The sequence below is a fragment of the Orbicella franksi genome, chromosome 2 (genome assembly GCF_964199315.1).
Source record: "Orbicella franksi chromosome 2, jaOrbFran1.1, whole genome shotgun sequence".
Taxonomy (NCBI): domain Eukaryota; kingdom Metazoa; phylum Cnidaria; class Anthozoa; order Scleractinia; family Merulinidae; genus Orbicella; species Orbicella franksi.
The window spans coordinates 19,781,027-19,798,199 of NC_138146.1; the positions used below are offsets into that span (position 1 = coordinate 19,781,027).

The 17,173-nt window shown below is 38.4% G+C and overlaps 2 protein-coding genes across 3 annotated transcripts in view; both read left to right on the forward strand.

Annotated features, from left to right (window-relative positions):
- Positions 1-17,173, forward strand: part of LOC145478514 (alpha-L-fucosidase-like) — a 77,493-nt gene that overhangs the window by 1,903 nt on the left and 58,417 nt on the right. The window contains exons 3-10 of one of the 2 annotated variants that reach the window (XR_014048276.1): positions 161-544; positions 1,212-1,318; positions 1,895-2,025; positions 2,758-2,888; positions 3,112-3,212; positions 4,667-4,799; positions 5,127-5,297; positions 5,642-7,176. Coding sequence is in view for 1 of the 2 variants with exons in the window: in XM_081456564.1 (XP_081312690.1) it covers positions 207-544; positions 1,212-1,318; positions 1,895-2,025; positions 2,758-2,888; positions 3,112-3,212; positions 4,667-4,799; positions 5,127-5,297; positions 5,642-5,885 (1,356 nt within the window). In the remaining variant the exon portion in view is untranslated. Of the gene's footprint in view, positions 1-160; positions 545-1,211; positions 1,319-1,894; positions 2,026-2,757; positions 2,889-3,111; positions 3,213-4,666; positions 4,800-5,126; positions 5,298-5,641; positions 8,599-17,173 lie in introns of those variants that run through there. The other variant, XM_081456564.1, reaches the window with a different exon arrangement.
- LOC145478515 (alpha-L-fucosidase-like) lies at positions 9,166-16,533 on the forward strand. Its single transcript, XM_081456565.1, has 10 exons — positions 9,166-9,252; positions 9,370-9,424; positions 10,151-10,534; positions 11,206-11,312; positions 11,519-11,649; positions 11,879-12,009; positions 12,395-12,495; positions 13,678-13,810; positions 14,171-14,341; positions 14,713-16,533. The coding sequence occupies exons 3-10, from the start codon at positions 10,197-10,199 to the stop codon at positions 14,954-14,956; spliced, it is 1,356 nt and encodes a 451-aa protein (XP_081312691.1). The 5' UTR covers positions 9,166-9,252; positions 9,370-9,424; positions 10,151-10,196; the 3' UTR covers positions 14,957-16,533.

A 17,173-nucleotide genomic window follows, 5' to 3' on the forward strand; every position in this document is an offset into this window, starting at 1 on the left:
CACAACACAATGTCTCCTTCGGGGCTCGAACCTGGACTAGTATTGCTCGATCCGGAGTCCAGTGTACTTATAACCATGAGGCCACCAAGCCACTCAGAGGATAATATGAAATTTTATTCATGATGTCATAATTTATTTTATTTTTGATTATGTTTTTCAGAATTACTAGGGGATAGCACTTCAGTCCAGGACTTTGTCAGCTGGAAATGAATAGTGTACAATTCATCTTTACCCTTGCCGTTGTTCCCCTGGTGTTGAGTCAGTATAAACCAACATGGGAATCACTGGACTCACGACCTCTCCCCTCTTGGTATGATGAGGCTAAGTTTGGTATTTTTATGCATTGGGGATTGTACTCAGTACCAAGCTTTGAAACCGAATGGTTTTGGTACCGCTGGAAGCATCAACAGAGAGTAGACTTTGTGGAATTCATGAAGGAAAACTATCCACCAGGCTTTGAGTATGCAGACTTTGCTCCAATGTTCAGGGCGGAGTTCTTTGACCCTGATGCATGGGCTGACCTTTTGACAAAGTCTGGTGCAAAGTGAGTTTTAAAAAGGATTTACACTATAACAGTAGTCAGCTCTGATGAAGTGAGTGAGCTCTTGTTTTGTCTCTTATACTGGTAGGGTTAATGAACTGGTCAGTGGTTGGTTTTATTTGATGTGGTGGTTTTGCCCCTTTAGAAAAGACTGAGCTCTCAGCACTCAAGCTTCATTTTCTACCCAAAAGTAGTTGTCTACATTGTAATGATTCATAAGGCTAGTGAAACTCAATAACCCCTAGAGCTGCCATGTGCAGTTTATGCTGGCTGGGACTCTGTTCCCTAGTAAGTTCAACCTTGCTGAATTGTCAAAGGGTAGAGTTCAAACAAAGATTGACCTCCCCCCTGCCCTCCAGAAAGTAGTTTAAACATAGGGCTAATCACCCCATGCATCCTGTAAAGAGCGGCTGATCACGTTAACCTCAAGACCCTATTTCCCAGTTAGGGAATTGGAATGCATGTCATGACGATGACAGAAATTTCCAATATTGAGACAGCAATATCTATAGATGTCTTTATGGCAGGAATTATGTTTTCTTTGGGAGGTAAATAATTGACTCACAAAACTTAAAATTTTGAAGTCCAGTGCTGATCTTTGTAAACAGACATTTCTCACAATTTCACTCTTTAACTTGAATTTTATTGAGACATTTGAATTATCTTTTAGATATTATGTCCTGACCAGTAAACATCATGAAGGATGGACAAATTGGAGATCAAATGTATCATGGAACTGGAACTCTGTTGACAATGGACCTCACAGGGATCTTGTGGGTAAGGACAGTTATTTAACATTTTACTGTGATTATTTACCAGTATGTAACATTTGTACTAGATAAGATTTATCTTCCCTAATACTTAAAACTCTGTTCATTAAATGGCATGATTGTCAAATACAGCATGTACAGTGCTATCTAATTAATGTTCACACCAGTCGTTATCTTACTAAATTTTGCCAGAATTTGCATGAAAGGGAAAATAGGTACCAATCCAAAGAATCCAAGGAGCCAGAATTGACTTATAATTATAATGTTAACTGGAGGTTATGTTGGTCAATGCTATAGACTGAGATATTGGCCGATACTCGGTTGATACATCAGCCAAGTATCGACCTTGTATTGACCAAGTGTTGACCAATACATGGCCAATATCGATGGAATTCTAGTCCATTGCAGGTTCCCCCGGGCTCCCGATATTGTTTGTCCTTATTAATAACAATTTGTTGGTACCTAGACACTGAAGGATAAACTGATTAATAAAAGAGTGGTTGTAATAACCCATCAAAGTATAACTGAGACGTCCATCCAAAAGTGGTGTTTTGCTGTAACCAATGTGTGCTGTAATTTTCAGGGGAGCTAGCAACTGCCATTAGAAGTAAAACCAACATCACTTTTGGATTGTATCATTCCCTCTTTGAATGGTTCCATCCTCTGTATTTGAAGGATCGTAAAAATCACTTTGAAACACAAGACTATGTCAAGGTACACCAAAAGTGTTAAGATATTGAATTATTATATATATATATGTGACTTAATTGTAATGACAGTCATGTAATTTTCCACACTTTTCTCTTTTCCATTCAAGTACAACATGAATTAATATTGAGCAGCAGAGGGTGAAGTTTGCAAGCACATTGTTGCTGACTTGTGCATGTAAAATCCCACTAAACTGGCATGACTCATAGACGAAAGCATTCAAGGCTTTAAAATCTAAATAAATTTATTAATTAATACCAAACTGAGATAGATTGATTACTGTGTCTTAATTAGCTACTGTTAAGACGTGATACTTGATTTGGACATCAGACTGGAGTATACTCTGCAGTTTGCAGTTTCTTGGATTATAATTTCAAACAACTGTGTTTAAAAATAATTATTGTTATCCAAAATGACACTTCAGCTGATATGGCAGTGGTGATACAGTATCGATACTGAGTCAGGGTATTTGTGGTTATCAAAGGAACATACCAAGCATTATATCAAAGTGGCCAGTTCCTGGGAAATGAATATTCACCTAATAGATCCTTGTTGATAATGTCACCCTTAAGATCATGTTTGGTTGTTCATTGAGCGCTAAGATTAACTGACCACCTGGTTAAAATAAGTGCCATTCATGGTTGCCTGCTCATGAATTATATATGATGAGTTTGAGAGTAAAGATACAGCGTTTCTCTCTTGTCATAGTTAAAAAATTTAATACATATTTCATGTTAGGAAGTTCTCATGCCAGAGCTGCATGACCTGATCAACACATACAAGCCTGATTACTTGTGGTCAGATGGTGCACATGGACCTGACACATACTTTGAAAGCAAGGAGTTCCTTGCATGGCTTTATAATGAAAGGTAAATGTAAGACTGGTGATAGGATAAAACTGAAATGCCAATGTTAAAATACCCTGAGCTACTTTAATTTTGAAGTTGATGACAGTGCACTAGCTTTTTCCCAGACAAGAGGAAATGTTTGTGCCACAGTAATTTGAAAGTGTTTCTGTTTTGTTTCAATGAATAACAGTACTAGTGATGTTCTGATTCCTCTCTCACTGATGTTTTCCTGCCTTCTGTTAAGCCCTGTTAAAGACACCATTGTGACAAATGATCGTTGGTGTAGCAGTGGATGTCGTTGTCATCATGGTGGAGTGTACACTTGCAAGGATCGTTACAATCCAGGTGAGTCATAGTGATGTGAGTTTTGGACATGCACCCAACAAGAGGTGATTGACGTTTTGTTGACTTTTTTGACCCATATTCTATAATACAGCTGCATGTATAGCTAGCATACTGTGTGGATATGGATAGCTTCTGAAAACACTCAGGTTTCTAGTTAATCTTGACACTTTAGTTAAACCATTTATCACTTAATCAAAAACAAACATTTCAATTTTTTTGTTGTGTTCATTCCCTCCATGCTTTCACCAAGTAAAATAAAAGGCAAATTTCTGTACATCTAACATCATTCAGCTCAGTTAGTTGAATGACAATAGGCCATTTCCAAATTACCTTTAGCCTCTTTCTCAAAGCGAGTCTTGGTGCCCATCCTTTCATATAAAAATGAGATTTCATTCACATGCGAATTAAACTCATTTTCATATGAATGGTTACCAGGCCTCACTTTGATAGAGAGGCTAAGGTCAACTCAGAAATATATAATTAAATGGGCTATTACATTTAATTGGGACCATTTGCTATAATTGTTACGATTAGAAATGTTGTCTTCAGTTTTATTGGAAGAACTGAGTGTGAGAGATTAGTGAGACTGATGTCACACTTGGGAAGTAAGCATGGGTGACCTTTCAAAATATTCTGAGGAAAGCCAAAGATTTTCCATGGTGTCTTCCTGACTAAAATTTAATGGTCTTAATTGTCATGCTACCACTGTGGGACATCAAGAGACAGCTCTAGACAGACTTGATACTTTTAATTATCCATTCCTACATGTAGGAAAGCCAAATATTTTCCATGGTGTCTTCCTGAGTTAATGGTTTTAATTTTCATGCTTCAGCTGTGGCTCATCAAGAGACAGCTATGGACAGACTTGATACTGTTAACTGTCCAATATATTATTATCACTTACATGTATCAATCTTAAATGTAGTTCGGTTAAGGTTATTTTGGTGGGAGATGTTGTAGCCTAATGATTAGTGTGTTAGTCTCTGGATTAAGTGGTCTGGGTTTCAGCTGTGGCCATGGTTGCAGCACTTTTTTGTGGGCAGGTGCTCTCAGTGCCTCTCTCTACCCAGCTGTATTGAACAATTATTCCACGAGCACACATTGGATATGAGCTGGTAAATAGCCAACGAGGCGTGTAGTACTGAGTTGGCTATAATCATCTCATATCCAACAAGCGTGAGTGGAATAATATTATTGTTTTATTAAAACAAAAGAAAAACAAAAATATAGAAAACTACACTGAAATAAAAATAAAAACGCCTCAAAAATTTGTGCGTATGCTTACCATATTGGTTTTGTAGAGCATGGTGTAATGGCTCATAACCCATGATGGCTAAGCCAATGAAAACTCAAATTGCATTATTGAATGACCCAGTTTTTAATAGAAAATAATATGTATACAGCCATGAACACGAGGAAGACCTAATTGCTTATCTGTTGTTGTTTTACCAAAGGCAAACTTCAGAGTCACAAATGGGAGAATGCAATGACAGTGGACAGGGGTTCATGGGGTTACAGACGTAATGTGGACATAAGCTCGTATTTGACCATCACTGAATTGTTAGATCAACTGGCTTCTACTGTAAGGTGATCTTCATCAGATTTCTCAATAACATTATTTATTAAGCCTAGGCGAGGTGAGAATGAAAACTGACAATAGAAAGCATGTCAATGGATATTAAAAGTAAAGAAAAACTTTCCCTCTGAAGTGCAATGTGGGTGTGATCATGGGTTAATTTGGCAAATAGCTGACAGTGAGAAAGCCAATCAGATTCCTAGATTCACAGCAGGCCATAATGGCTCCAAATAGCCAACTTTTGGTTTCTTTCCAGCTGGGATTTGTAACACATGATGCTTAATGTTGGTCAGGAGTTCTTAAAATGTTGCTCAATACTCTATTACTCTTTTTGTTAGTTGTGGTGGTAATATGTTGTTGAATGTTGGTCCGACGGCAGACGGCCGCATAATACCTGCATTTGAGGAGCGTCTGCTGGAGATGGGAGAGTGGCTGTCTGTGAATGGTGAAGCTATTTACAGCACCAAACCATGGAGAGTTCAGAATGACACTGATGAGAAAGTTGTCTGGTAGGTTGAAAGGAGTACAGTTCAGTTTATTTTGACAGCATAGGAGTTTAAATTCATTTTCAATATTTTTAAACCTTAATTCTCCTTTTTACTGAAATGTTTTGTTGTCCAAAGGGGCACTCACCCTTTAGAATAGTGTTTATGTTTCACATGGTTAAGGGGATCAAGTGAGGTCTTAATGCTCTACACTGACATTTATTCGCATTCCTCTTTGAATGGTAATTTTGTTGTTCCCTGTAATTTTCCCCTCATTCAATCTTTGTCACTCTCCGAATGACTCTTTTTAAAAAATTTACATTATGTATGATCCCAAGAGAATAACTGTGCTTCTCATTTATTTCTAGGTTCACGTCCAAAGCTGGTGCTGTGTATGCCATCATCCTTGAGTGGCCGGCTACAACTAACCTCACTCTTGTTAATCCAATGGCGACCAATCACACTACAGTTACCATGTTGGGTTATGAAGGAAAGTTTGACTGGCAACCAGCAGGTGACAAAGGTGGTATAATTGTCACTTTTCCTGCCATCCCTATAAACAAGCTTCCCTCCAAATGGGCCTGGGTTCTGAAGCTGGAGAACATTAAGTGAAATTATATCAACTGCTGTTAGATTGTAGCCTGGGGACTTTCATATTAACAGGATTGGATGCTCATCAGAAAATTTCAATAATTATTGAGGAAACCAGTCAAGATGACTAGCTCAAGATTTGACTCCTGGAATGATACCATTCTAAAACAGATTGACTAATATATAAGATCAAGCTATTTAAATGAAATGATGGTAACGATGTTGGCATTGAATGCTTTCATCTAGATGCACAAATATAAATAATTTCATACCAGATCATTGTAAACCGCCAACTCAGTTAATGACGGCATGCAACCCTGAAAGATGCAATGATGGGTAAAAGCGTTGTTTTTTTGTTTTGAACACCTTAAGTGATAACAAATGCAAATTTACAACTTGAAGGAGACATTTACAGAGAGGATGAGCATCTACACCCATTTCAGATGGAAGCCCCATACCCCTCCAGGGATTTTACATTGTTCCTGCAAGTTAGAGAGCTTTTAAGTGACAGTTGTGAAACTAAACCAAGGTAATCGCAACTAACCAATCACAGCAAACGCTCCAATGAACCAATCAAAAATTGATGAAAAGCTGTACAACTCATGCTTGCTAAGCGTGGAAAAACATGTATAAGCAAAGGTACGGTTGTCTTGAAGTTTGCTTACATGTTTGCTATGATCGGTTAGCACGTGATTCACGAGGTTTTTTTTAACCTGAAGTATATATAGAGCTTATAGTAATTTTAATTACTATAAGCATTTAATTTTGCATTAAAAAATGCAAAATTATAGCAGGATTACATGTAATTACTTTCAACAGTCAGTTAACAAACTTTTGAGACACCTGTCAGAAATTTATGGCAAATAGTAGAGGTTAGAATAATGTTTTTGTACTTGAATTAGATTTGATCTATTCATGGGCTTAAGTGCTATTACTACAAAGGGAATTGTACTGTGCGGTGAATGTTTATAAATATATATAAAATATATGGCGTTTTTAAATCAGCAAGTCGTGGTCTAAGTGATATGATATTTATCGAACAACAACAAAAACAACACACACACATTTTATTATCTTACATTCTGTATTCAGAATAAGAATGATTGAGCAGGCTAGCTCAGTGTTAAATAACTCTTTGTTAGTTCGAGGGAAGCTTTGTTTCACGGTGTTCCTTTGATGTTATCTGACAAGTTGTACAAAACGTAAATATCAAGCGGTCTCGATAAACAGGAAAATGAAGACAGAAGTTTCTCGCCCAGCAATATTTTTGTCTATAGAAAAGTGTTTTGTAAGAAAGTCATTTTGAATTTACGTGGCCTTGATTACAAAACCCCTTCTATACTGACGTCATAACTGGCTTATTGACCAGAACTGTATTTTAAATGCACTGGTACATACATGTACATCTTTATCCACAGTTATTGGCAGTATTTTTGTAACTTGGGGTTTATAACTGTAAACTAGCCTTATAGATAGACTACAATTTATTAACGTATTTGTTTTGTAACAGATTATGCTGAAAATAAATAAAGGTATATTCAGTAATGAATAGTACAGTGTTGAAATACTCTTTGCGTCTTTGTGTAGGACCAAAGGAGATAGTTTCCACCTTCGGTTGTCTCTTTCGAAAACTACAACACTAGCATATGTAAGAGAATGGAGTTAGTTCTATAGTAACTATTCTTGTGCTTTTATTTGCATCGATGCGTCATACATTTACAGTCGAACCTGTATATAACGGCCACCCTCGGGACCTGAGGAACTGGCCGCTTGATACAGGATCACTAAGAATACTCACTGGGCGTGGTCTAATGATATGATACTGTACTTCAGCACATTGCGGACATCTGGAAAGCGCTAACGGACCTTAACGATACTAAATGGCCGATTATCAGCTTAAAGTAGCTTTCTACATGCTATTTCTTTATAGTGATGATGGACTGCATTTTAACCACAGTAAAATACCGCAGAAAATGACGTAGTTTAGGCCCCTTAATACATGTAAAATAGCAAAGAAAGACAAACATAGGACTGCTACAGGGCGGCCGCGGCCGTCTAACAGAGATACAGGTAACATAGACAGCCTTTGTATGAGCGAAAAATCGAGACTTTGAAAACTGGCCGCTTAATACAGGGCCGTTTTTACAGGTTCGACTGTGCCTGTTAATCCAAATAGATTCCAAATGTTTCCATGCGTCTGTTCAGTAATTCATCACAGATGACGTGAAAACGTGGTAAGAACAGCAAAAGTGGCTCACGAGACAAGAGCCAAGTGTGTCACTGATGTTCTTACCAGATTTTTACGCCTTCTGTATGAATTACTGAACAGACGCACGGCAACAGTGAAGTATTGTAACTATGAACAAATCAGTTTGGCTTCTGAACACTGGCCAAGTAACACGACTAAATATTAATGTAGAATACTATTTTAGCTAAAAAAAATATGACATTTATGGGGCTGTTATCTTTATTGACCTTTATTGTCTGTACAGAAATTGCGCACGTAAAGGTGGTAGCTACAATAGCCTGACAATAGGCTCTGGCTTATATACCCTGGTCCCAGAGGTTTTTCTTGATTTTTCATCTTTTCGAGAAGCGGCGAACACGAGTCCCGAAGCGGCGAGAAAGAATATGATTTTTTTCATTTCTTTCTCGCCGCTTCGCCACTCGTGTTTTCACCGCTTCGCGGCTCTCTCGCAGCTCTGTCATGCGGAGAAAAATCAAGAGGAGAGAAAAATCATGCGGAGAAAAAATCAAGAAAAACCTCTGCGACCAGGGTAGCTTTGGCTTGGTTTAATATTTATTTCTGACTTTTATGTTTCTCTTTCATCACTATCACTATCGTCATCAAAACCAGTTTTTTCTTATACCAAAACCGTCCTTTTTTCTCAACTCAAAACCGATTTTTCTAAGCCCAATATTGTTCGTTCAAATCATGCACACACGTTTTCCTTTGTTGACATATATCTGTTGAGGTGGATATTTTTGGGAAGGGACTCCCCGAAAGGAAACCAGCCTCGAATCAGTGACAATCCCAGTCCAAGACATCCTCGGAGACCCAGGGGCAGTTGGTTGGGTCGGGACGAAGTAAGCCCGACAAAAGTGAAGTTGCTCTTCAATTTTTGCTGGGCCAGTACTCAGTGGTCTCGCATTTACTCTTTGTCCCGCCCCAACAAACTGCCCTATGAGCCGCCCCGCCCCCTGGACCCGTGAGATCTCCTAGGGATCTGGGATCAAATTTCTTTACGATAAAGCCCCGCTGACATTGCGAGACAGGCGGCTCACAAGACAAGTTTCTCTTGTTGCTGGATTGTCGCCGCAGAGTTGCGCAGGGTCGTCCGCAGTCACTCGATTCCATACGGTAACGGGGAACTGCAAACTGCAGACTGTAGATGTAGTCTACTTTTACCCTGCAAGTTTGCCTTATACAAGAGCTTGTTTCAAGATATCACTTTTAAAGTTAATATCTTATCTTTTGTGTGATTTTCTCCTTTTGATCCGCAAGAACCACGGGAGGTTATCCAGTTTAATCCGCAAAAAAGACAGACGTTTTACTTGAGGTGAGCAGAATTATAATGTTTATGCTGTACTTTCTTTTTATTCAAGTTCCTTATATTGCTAGCGGCTTTTTCGCCATTCAGAAATGCCTGCAGTTTACTTTTTACATTAAAATGTACTAGGTAGTTGTTGTTTATGTCACTCGGCTTCCGCTTGTGATAATCACATGATCGACTGTTGTGTTGCACGCAAAACTTGTTTGAGTCTAGTCCATCGATTTTTAACCATATTAACCCTAACCCTGACTGAGAATAAATTAGCATCAAACTAACAGCACTCAGCCGAATAAATAGATCAAAACCAGTGAAAAACTTTCGTGTGGGTTACATAAGAGGGTAGCAAGGCTAGGGGTGGGGGACGGGAGGGGGTGATCCCGTTTAACAAAAGTCGCGAATCACAGTTACCCTTTTAACTGCTCAGAGCAGTGATTTTTTTTAAAAATTCCCATTTCTTTTAGTTGCTTCTTATGCATCACACACTTAAGCTTTGCCCTCATCATGTGTCACACACAAATCCTTTGCTGCCCCTCCCTCATCCATATAAATATCACCTGGGACCGGTGGTGTCAGGAGATACTCTTTGACTGTGTGGCTGGGGGTTCTGCTGGGATATTTGAAATCTCACCTACACCTGACTATATTCTACTGCATTTTGCTTCCCTGTCAACCTAATCCAGCCTGGAAATAATTAGCATTTAATTGCTGTTTTTGTTTTCTTTATTTTTTTAGAATTACTAGAAGATAGCTCTTCAGTCTGGGACTTTGTCAGCAGGAAATGAATAGTGTACAATTCATCTTTATCTTTGCCCTTGTCCCTGTGGTGTCGAGTCAATATAAACCAACATGGGAATCACTGGACTCACGACCTCTCCCCTCTTGGTATGATGAGGCTAAGTTTGGTATTTTTATGCATTGGGGGGTGTACTCAGTTCCCAGTTATGGAACAGAATGGTTTTGGTACCGTTGGAAGCATGACCAGACACCCGACTTTGTGGAATTCATGAAGGAAAACTATCCACCAAACTTTGAGTATCAAGACTTTGCTCCAATGTTCAGGGCGGAGTTCTTTGATCCTGATGCATGGGCTGACCTTTTGACAAAGTCTGGTGCAAGGTGAGTTCTTGTAAAGGAGTTATATTGTAACACTAGTCAGCTTTGATGAGTGACTGAGCTCTGAATTGCAGTTTTTTTTTCATGTCTGTTATGCTGGTACATGTAGGCTTGAGTGGTTAGTGGTTGCCTTTTGTCTTCCCTTTTATTCTCATGTGGTGATTTAGTCTGCATGCTTGCTCCTTTAGAAAAGACTTGGCTCATAACAGTCTCAAGCTTCATTTTGTACTCAATAATAGTTGTCTGCCCAGTGATTTCTTTCGCGATGAGGTTTGCATGTGTAGTTCAATGGTCCCTATAGCTATATACGTGTAGTATATACAGTGTATGTAGGCAGGGACTCTGGTCTCTGGTTAAGGCTCAACCTTGTCGAATTGTCAAAGGGTAGAGATTGACCTCCCCTGGCTCCTGTAGGGGGCTAATCCCCCTATCGTGTAAAGTATAGCATAATCACAGAACCTCAAGACCCTATTTCCCAGTTTGGGAAATGGAGCAGATGATGATGACAGAAATGTTGAGCATTGCAGCAATGTTTTCTTTGGGAGGTAAATAGTTGACTCACAGAACTTAAATTATTGTAGTCCAGTGCTAATCTTATTAACAAACATTTTTCTTCTCACTATTTCAATGTTTAACTTGGATTTTATTGCTCAGACATTTGAATTATCTTTTAGATATTATGTCCTGACCAGTAAACATCATGAAGGATGGACAAATTGGAGATCAAATGTATCATGGAACTGGAACTCTGTTGACAATGGACCTCACAGGGATCTTGTGGGTAGGGACAGTTATTTAATATTTTTGTAGTGATTTGTATTTGTATCAATTTGCATAAAAGGTAAAATTGGTCCCAATCCAGTGAATTCAAGGAGACAGAATTGACTTGTAGTAGTACACTGTACCTGGCACATCATTCTTGCTTGTCCAACACTCCACGCAAATGTGAAGTGTCCTGCTGTAACCAGTCTGTTCTTTAATTTCCAGGGGAGCTAGCAACTGCCATTAGAAGTAAAACCAACATCACTTTTGGATTGTATCATTCCCTCTTTGAATGGTTCCATCCTCTCTATTTGAAGGATCGTGCCAATAACTTTGAGACAAAGGAGTATGTTAAGGTATGCCATCCAAAAGTGTTAAGATATTGATATCGAGTAACTTGATTGTGCAGGACGACAAGGCATTTAGTTTTCCACACTTTTCTGTTTTTCATTCAAGTACCACTTGAATTAACATTTAGTAGGGAAGGATGAAGTTTGCAAGGATATTCTTGCTGACCCTTAAAAATCCCACTTAACTGATTCATACAACTGTCAGTATTTAAAGAATTTAAATATTTCATGTCAGGAAGTTCTTATGCCAGAGCTGTATGACCTGATCAACACATATAAACCTGAATACTTGTGGTCCGATGGTTGCAAAGGACCTGACACGTACTGGGGAAGCAGGGAATTTCTTGCATGGCTTTATAATGAAAGGTAAATATGACACTTGGTGATACACGTAGGTCAACATAACTTTGTTTTGGGCTTTTCTTTGATTTTTAATAATTACTCTATAAATCAATATAGTTGGGGATAATGTTACCTAGTTATACGCATGCAGTGTAGGCCTACAATTTTTGTTAAATTGCGCTACAATCATCTCTTCACAATAATTTCTTAAAAATAGCATACATTAAAACTGAAATGCCGATTGAAAGTTAACATGTACCCTGAACTGCTTTTATTAATTTTGTTCAAAGTCGATGAAAGTACACTTTTCCAGGCAAGAAGAAACTTTCAGTGTTTCTGTATTGTTTCAACGAATAACAGTAATGTTCTGATTCCTCTCTCACTGATTTTTTTTTTGTCACATGTTAAGCCCTGTTAAAGACACTATTGTGACAAATGATCGTTGGTGTGACAATGGATGCCGCTGCCATCATGGTGGTGTACTCACTTGCGGTGATCGTTACAATCCAGGTGAGTCATAGTGATGTGAGTTTTGACTTTTTGACCTAATGTATATTCTTTAATAAGGCTCTATGTATAGCCAAACAATAGTTATTCCATGAGTGCACAGTGGATATGAGATTATAGATAACCAACAAGGCACATAGTGTCGAGTTGGCTATAATGATCTCATATCCAACAAGCGCAAGTGGAATAATATTCTTTTATTTAAAACGCCCCCAAAGTATAGAAAACTAAACTAAAAAATTTAAACACCCAAAAAAATCATGGGTATGCATGGCATATTTGTAGAGCATTGTATAATAGCTCATTACCCATTATGGCTAAGCCAAACTCTCAAATTGTATCATCCAATGATCCAGTTTTTAATAACCTGTATTACACTCTGTGGATATGTATAGTTTCTGGATAGTTTCTGGAAACACACAATTTAGAGTTTCTAATAATTAGAAATTAATTAATTAATTAGTTATTAATCTTGAGGCTAAATTAGCCAATGAACCTAATCTTTAGTTAAACCATTTGTAACTTAATCGGAAACAAACATTTCAATTTTTTTGTTGGGTTCATCCCACCTATGCTTTCACCTAGTAAATTAAAAGGCAAATTTCTGACATAGACTAATCACCATTCAAATCAGTTGAGTTAGCAAATGATGATTACATTATATTGGGGTCATTTGCTATACTGTTCAGTTTCATTGGAAGAACTGGGTGTGAGAGATTAGTGAGATTGACATCACACTTGGGAAGTAAGCATGGATGACCTTTCAGATTATTCGTAAGAGAGCCAAATATTTTTCGTGGAGCCTTCCTGAAGAAATGGTGTTCATTTTCCCGCTTTAGCTGTGGCTCATCAAGAGACAGCTCTGGGCAGACCCAATACTTAAACTGTTAACTGTCCAATACATTATTATCACTTCAATCTCAGTAGGTTAGTTCAGTGGGAATGTATAGTGGCCTAAAGGTTCTGGCCAGGGTCACTACATTGTGTTTGTGGGCAGTTGCTCTCAGTGCCTCTTTCCACCCAGGTGTATAAATAGATACAGCCAGTAATAGACTAGTCTCCTCCACAGCCATTTTTTGGGATGTCATGCAACACTCTGCGTGACATCCCAAAAAATGGCTGCAGAGGAGACTAGTAATAGACATTCTTGTAACATAATGCTACTAACACGTCATTTTTCCACAGGTAAACTTCAGAATCACAAATGGGAGAATGCACTAACAGTGGATAAGGGTTCCTGGGGCTACAGACGTAACATAGACATTAACTCATATTTGACCATCAATAAACTGTTATATCAACTGGCTTCTACTGTAAGGTGAGGATCCTTACTGGATTTCTTAGAACGAAAACTGACAATAGAAAGCATGAATGGTTATTTATTGTTCTTGTGGTTGATACTTTAAAGGATAACAGTTAAAAACCGATAATAATTTTAGGTATATTTAGCCAAAGTTAAGAAACGTTTTCCCTTTGGAAGGCAACATGAATGGGACCATGGTCTATCAGCAAATAACCAATGCCAAGAGAGCCAATCAAATTCTTGGATTCACATAAGCCATGATGGCATATAGATAGAATGACAACTTTTTGGTTTCTCTCCAGCTGGGTTTTGTAACACATGTACATAATTTCATTTGGAGTTCTTCAAATGTTTTTATTACTTTCCTTTTGTTAGCTGTGGTGGTAACATGTTGTTGAATGTTGGCCCGACAGCAGACGGCCGCATCATGCCTGCATTTGAGGAGCGTCTGCTGCAGATGGGAGAGTGGCTGTCTGTGAATGGTGAAGCTATTTACAGCACCAAACCTTGGAGAGCTCAAAAGGACACTGATAAGAAAATTGTCTGGTAGGTTGTATGGAGTAAACTTCAGTTTTTGACAGTTTGTTTTGACAGCGCAGGATTTTAAATCCAGGACATTAAGGTAAAACTTTTCTTTATTTTTGAACTTTAATTCTCTTTTTTATTAAAACGTTTCATTGTTCCAAAGGGAATTCACCCTTTAGTATTGTGTTCATGTTGCATGTGGTTGGGGGACTAAGGTCTATTCTGTACACTGATATTTACATTGTATGAATTCACCTTCCTCTTTCACTGGGAATTTTGTTGTCCCCTGCAGTTTTCCCTTTTTCAGTCTTTGTTACTCTGTGAATGACCTTTTTTATAATGTTATATAGGATCCCAAGAGAATAACTAGAGCTGCTCTCATTTATTTCTAGGTACACATCCAAAGCTGATGCTGTGTATGCCATTGTCCTTGAGTGGCCAGCTACAATGAACCTCACTCTTGTAACTCCAGTGGCAACTGAACACACTACAGTTACCATGCTGGGTTATGAAAGAGAGTTTGACTGGAAACCAGCAGGTGTCAAAGGTGGTATAATTGTCACTTTTCCTGCTATCCCTGTAAACAAGCTTCCTTCCAAATGGGCCTGGGTTCTGAAGCTGGAGAACATTAAGTGAAATTATATCAACTGCTGTTAGATTGTAGCCTGGAGACTTTCATATTAAAGGGATTGCATGCTCATCAGAAAATTTCAATAATACAACTATTAAGGAGACCAGGCAATGGATGTAGCTCAAATTTTCAGATTTACTAAATAGACAAGATCAAGCTAATTAAATCAAACGGTGGTAACGATGTTGTCATTGAGTGCTTCCATGTGACCATGTATTAATAATATATAGATTTAGCTAAGCCTAAAAGTGGAGATCATGGGCAGGGTTGTTTGAAGCCTGATTAAGCTACATGTAACCCAGTATAAACGAGAGTTTTGATTTGAGTTTTTTTTTATTTCTTTGTTGAGGTTTTCTGTTTAGATTGCTTGCCTTTCTGAGTTTCAATAATCTCAGAGTACACAAAACATACTAAAAAACATTTCTATTCAAGAGAAATTTATACTTTGGTTAACTTTTAATCCTGGGTTAATGTTAACTTTCTTTGAACAACCTGGCTCGAGCTCGCGATCCGTTAGAAAACCAACACTTCGGCAGTGATCAACTTCAAACAACCATGTGACCCACAGTGAGCTCTAAACTTGAGCCCACGATATGGTCACGTGATATTGGTCAGCGGATCCCTTGATTTTACAGGTGTCAATTGACTATAGCATGTATGTCCAATATTAAAGATATCACAACTGACCAATCACAGCAAATACTCCAATGATCCAATAAGAACTTGAAGAAAAGCTGCCAAACTCTTGCTTGCCAAGCGAGGAGAAACATGTAAGCAAAGGTACAGTTGTCTTTAAGTTTGCTTACAGTGACTGGTTGAAACACTAAATGTTTGCTATGATTGGTTAGAGCGTGATTCGTGAGTTTTTTAAGCGTAATATTTAGAGCTTATAGCAAATGCAAAATCATAGCAAGTTTAATTACTTTCGACAGTCGGTGAACAAACTTGAGAGAAACCTGTTAGGAATTTATTGCAAATCGTAGGGGTTAGGATTGTACTGTGGGTTGAATATTAATAAATATATTGCGTTTTAAGAACAGCAAGTCGTTGTCTAAGTGATATATTCATTTATGATATTCACATCCTGTAGTCAGAATAAGAATAACTGAGTAGGTTTAATTAGCCCAGTGTTTGAAATTAGTCTTTGCTAGTTCGAGGGAATGCTTTCCTTTAATGTGTTCCTTTGATGTTCATTGACAAGTTCGACAAAACGTAAATAACATACGCTCTCGATAAACAGCAAAAATGGGAGAGAAAATTTTCTTTCACTGTCCGACAAAATTTGTATCTATGGAAAAGTGTTTTGTAAAGAAGTCATTTTGAATACAAGTAGGTGGTGATCTGGACCTGATTACAAAAGCCCTTCTATACTCATGTCATAGCCCACTTACTGACCATAGCGATATATTGAATGTACTGGGTGGTGCAGCTACAATTTTTGTCTCTGGTTTTATTAACAGTATTTTGTATCTTGGGGTTTATAACTGTTAACTAGGCTTTTAGCGAGACTGCACTTTTGTATTTTTTTTGTAAGTAGAACTAGGTCTAGTTGTTTATAAATAAAGGTATACTCAGTGGCGAATGGTGTTGAAGTACTCTTTGCGTAGGACGGTGGTAGAACGTTTTCACGTTAAGGTGTCTCTTTTGAAAACTAATTACACCCCACCAGGAACTATGTACTCCTCTCTGAAGGCTCGTTTACGCGTACAACATAAGCAAATATAAGAAAATGGAACTACAGTCGAACCTCTCCACAATGGCCACCTTGGGGCAGAGGAGAATGGCCGTTGTAGAAAGATGGCCGTTAAGGCCTGTCCAAACGGGAAACGTTTGGCGACCAAACACCATCAAACATTGTTTGGTGACCAAACATTTTACCGTTTGGCCACCTTGTTTGGTGCTGTTTGATCGTGTTTGATCGTATTTGGAAAAATTGAGGGCCATCAAACATTCGATCAAACAGCTTAAAATATTTCTATTGTTCTCGTGTTTGATGGGCGATGTTTCGTTCGTTTGGACAGCCGTACAATCTCGTTCCCAGAGTCTTCGTTCCCCTTGACCAGCGGTCGGGAAACGAGCGCTCTGGCAGCAACCATCTTGAAATAACCGAATGCTGGTGATTCTGCCTATCCGGTTTCACTGCGCAGTCTGCATCTACGGCGCATGCCTGAAATGGTTGCTCCCAGAGCTCTCGTTTTCCGACCGCTGGTCAAGGGGAACGA

Coding starts and splice junctions, on each gene's coding strand:
- LOC145478515 (XM_081456565.1), top strand. CDS start 10,197: ATGAATAGTGTACAATTCATCTTTATCTTTGCCCTTGTCCCTGTGGTG. Junction 10,535..11,205: donor TTGACAAAGTCTGGTGCAAG/GTGAGTTCTTGT, acceptor ATTATCTTTTAG/ATATTATGTCCTGACCAGTA. Junction 13,811..14,170: donor CAACTGGCTTCTACTGTAAG/GTGAGGATCCTT, acceptor TCCTTTTGTTAG/CTGTGGTGGTAACATGTTGT.